This window comes from Fukomys damarensis, unplaced genomic scaffold (genome assembly GCF_012274545.1).
Source record: "Fukomys damarensis isolate Sample0158 unplaced genomic scaffold, DMR_v1.0_HiC HiC_scaffold_11, whole genome shotgun sequence".
In the NCBI taxonomy this organism is placed as follows: Eukaryota; Metazoa; Chordata; class Mammalia; order Rodentia; family Bathyergidae; genus Fukomys; species Fukomys damarensis.
This window is the reverse complement of record NW_022900923.1, coordinates 25,308,779-25,311,578: the sequence shown is the minus strand read 5'-3', so window position 1 is coordinate 25,311,578 and position 2,800 is coordinate 25,308,779. Positions and strand designations below refer to the sequence as shown.

General features: G+C 38.8%; 1 protein-coding gene across 1 annotated transcript in view; it reads right to left on the bottom strand.

Moving 5' to 3' along the window:
• Positions 1 to 2,800, bottom strand: part of Npl (N-acetylneuraminate pyruvate lyase) — a 39,588-nt gene continuing 36,788 nt past the window's right edge. Inside the window, 2 exon segments of the mRNA XM_010640537.2 lie at positions 1 to 444; positions 446 to 581. Of these exon segments, the coding sequence (XP_010638839.2) occupies positions 390 to 444; positions 446 to 581 (191 nt within the window). The 3' untranslated portion in view covers positions 1 to 389.

The window sequence follows — 2,800 nt, the reverse complement described above, 5'->3', positions numbered from 1 at the left end:
TTTTCCTGGATTCCACATGAATATTTATTAAAATGACAGTACATTATGGTGGTTTAAAGTTAGGAAACCTTAAAATAAAGATTAATAACCAGAAATCAAGATTAGGGGAGTTCTCAAATGCAGATGGAATTAATCAGTTATAATTTTCCCCACAACTCCACTTCACTGATAATAAACAGAAATTTCTCCATAAAATTATTGTGAAATGAAAGCATAGGGTCCATGATTCCTTTTAGATTCTTTTGCCCTTTCACAAAGTAAGGAATTTAAGGCTGATAGTTAAAATGTTTAAATACTTGTTGATTGATTCAAGATTCATCTACAAAAGTCCCTGAGGAAAGAATGTGTTATTCAAGGCACATTAGTTTTCAATGTACACATCCTGATTTTCAGAGGCCCTTGCTGCAGTCTCCCAAGTTTCCTTCCTTTAAATCAGTGAAAGAGGAAACCCAGGCTCTTTAGCTTAGCTTCAGCACTATCCGTAAACTCCCTGGTAGCTTTCTGCAGTGGAAGGCGGGGTGGGCCCATTGGAATCCCAGACACCAGAGTCATGATGGCTTTGGTCTGTGACACTCCAAAACCTAAAGAGAAAACAAATGAGGACATGTATCTGGTACTGTTCATTTTACCACAAAAAACCCAGAGAAGAGCTCACATACTGACAGTGACAACCATCCTAGGGTGAGGTAAAAATAAAAGATAGGAATGTTTATAGTTAAAATGATAGATTAAGAAGACATAGGAAATCCCTCTTCCTCCTTAAAACAGATATGTGGAAGATGTTAACACTGACAACTATAAAATAAAAGAGAGGTTCAAAGTCAACCTTCAAACAGAAGAGAAGGCTAGGGATGTAGCTCAGTGGTGCTGTGCCTGCCTGGCAAGCTCAAAGTCCTGAATTTGATAGAAAAAACAAAACAAAACAAAACCAAAACCAAAAAAATGAACCAAAGAAAAGTGTCATGAATAAAGAACTTGGGAGAGATGAGGAGCAAAAGCCAAACAGCCCCAAGGATAACATGATTTAGGTACATACTATTTCTTTTTTTGGGTGGCGTACTGGTGATCAAACTCCAGAGCTTGTGTTTTGAAGGCAGGCAGCAGAATCACTGAGCTAAATCCCCAGCCCCCCAATTTTTTTTTTTTTTTTGGTTCTGGGGATCAAACTCAGGACCTTATGCTTGCAAGGCAGGCAACAGCACCACTGAACTAAATCTCCGGCCCTATATACTATTTCTTGCTAGGACAAAATTTACTTTAAGCTTATTTAAGTGGTCCCTGAGAAATGCACTGTGTAGGTGACTTATGACTCACTGCTGCAATTTAGCACCAAAGTTCTAAAGCTGGCACAGGAATGGAAGATAAAGCCTTGAGCTTGTGCATGGAATTAAACTCCCTGTACTTTATAACATGAAAAGTAGGGCCAGGGATTGCACAAGGTCCTGACTTCCACCCCCATTACCAAAAAAAAAAAAAAAAAAAAGAAGAGGAAGTGTATGAAAAGCAATAGAAAACAGCAACTACAATGCCACTCACTGGCCTGGGGATAGCATGTCAAGGAAGTTTGATTCTGCCAGGGCTGTGGAAGGAAAAGTTCATGGAAGAAATCCCAGGGCCAGGCATGATGGCACATGACTATAATCCTAGCACTTGGCAGGAGGATTGCTGTGAGTTCAAGGCCAACCTGGGCTATTCAGAAAGAAATCCTAGGCCTATGCCACAGGTGAATATTGGATCCAAATTTGCATTGTGAACTTGGTACAGGTATCAGACTAAGAAATTCACTCGATGACTGGTTAGAACTGGTGAAACGTTCTAGAAGTGGCAAACTGAAACTATTTGATGAGGCAATTTACAACTTAAGAGTACTTTACAATGGATTATCTAGAGAACAGTCTCTGGAGGTGAGCTCAGAGCTAGAAATTACAAAGTACATGAGGAAAAGGAGCACAAGAGCCTCCAAATGCACAAATGACAAAATTCAGATCCAAAAAAAGATAATAGAATGTTTTTTTTTTTTTTGAGACAGGGTCTCACTATGTAGTTGAGACTGACCTGGAACTCACTATGTAGCCCAGGCTGGTCTTGAACTCACAGCGATCCTCCTGCCTCAGCCTCCGTGTGCTGGGATTACAGGCGTGTGCCACCACACCTGGCTCAAGATGATAGAATATTCTGAAAGAGATTTCACACAGATGAAAGGAGGAACAGAAGCCATAGGCTAAAAGAAGAGCACATGGGTAAATAACATGTAGATTTGGTTAAGAAGCCAAAAAAGAAATATTGGAAATGAAAAAAATACTGTATATCGAGGGAAATTAAACAATGGAAAATACAGCTAAAGAATTAGTGATTTAGAAATCTATTTTTGCCTTCCAATCTTCACTTATGACCTTGTCAGGTATATACACCTGGTTTACTTTAATATTTTTATGTAGATGGTCTGTCATGCACTATGGTTTTGGATGTGAAATAATGTTTTTTTTTTTTTTTTTTTTTTTTGGTACCGGAGATCGAACTCAGGACCTTGCGCATGCAAGGCAGGCAGCTTTGGAACCACTGAGCTAAATTCCTGGCCCTGGATGTGAAATAATGTATACAATGGTTTATTCCCAAGTATGCCTTAAACACGACAAATGTGTTTTTTAAAATATAGTTCCTTGCCTTAATAAATATGCAATATAATTTTTTTTTTTTTTGGTACGGGGGATTGATCTCAGGTCCTTAAGCTTGCGAAGCAGGCGGCAGAACCACTGAGCTAAATCCTTGAATTTGTAATATACATTTAAGCAAACTTCTA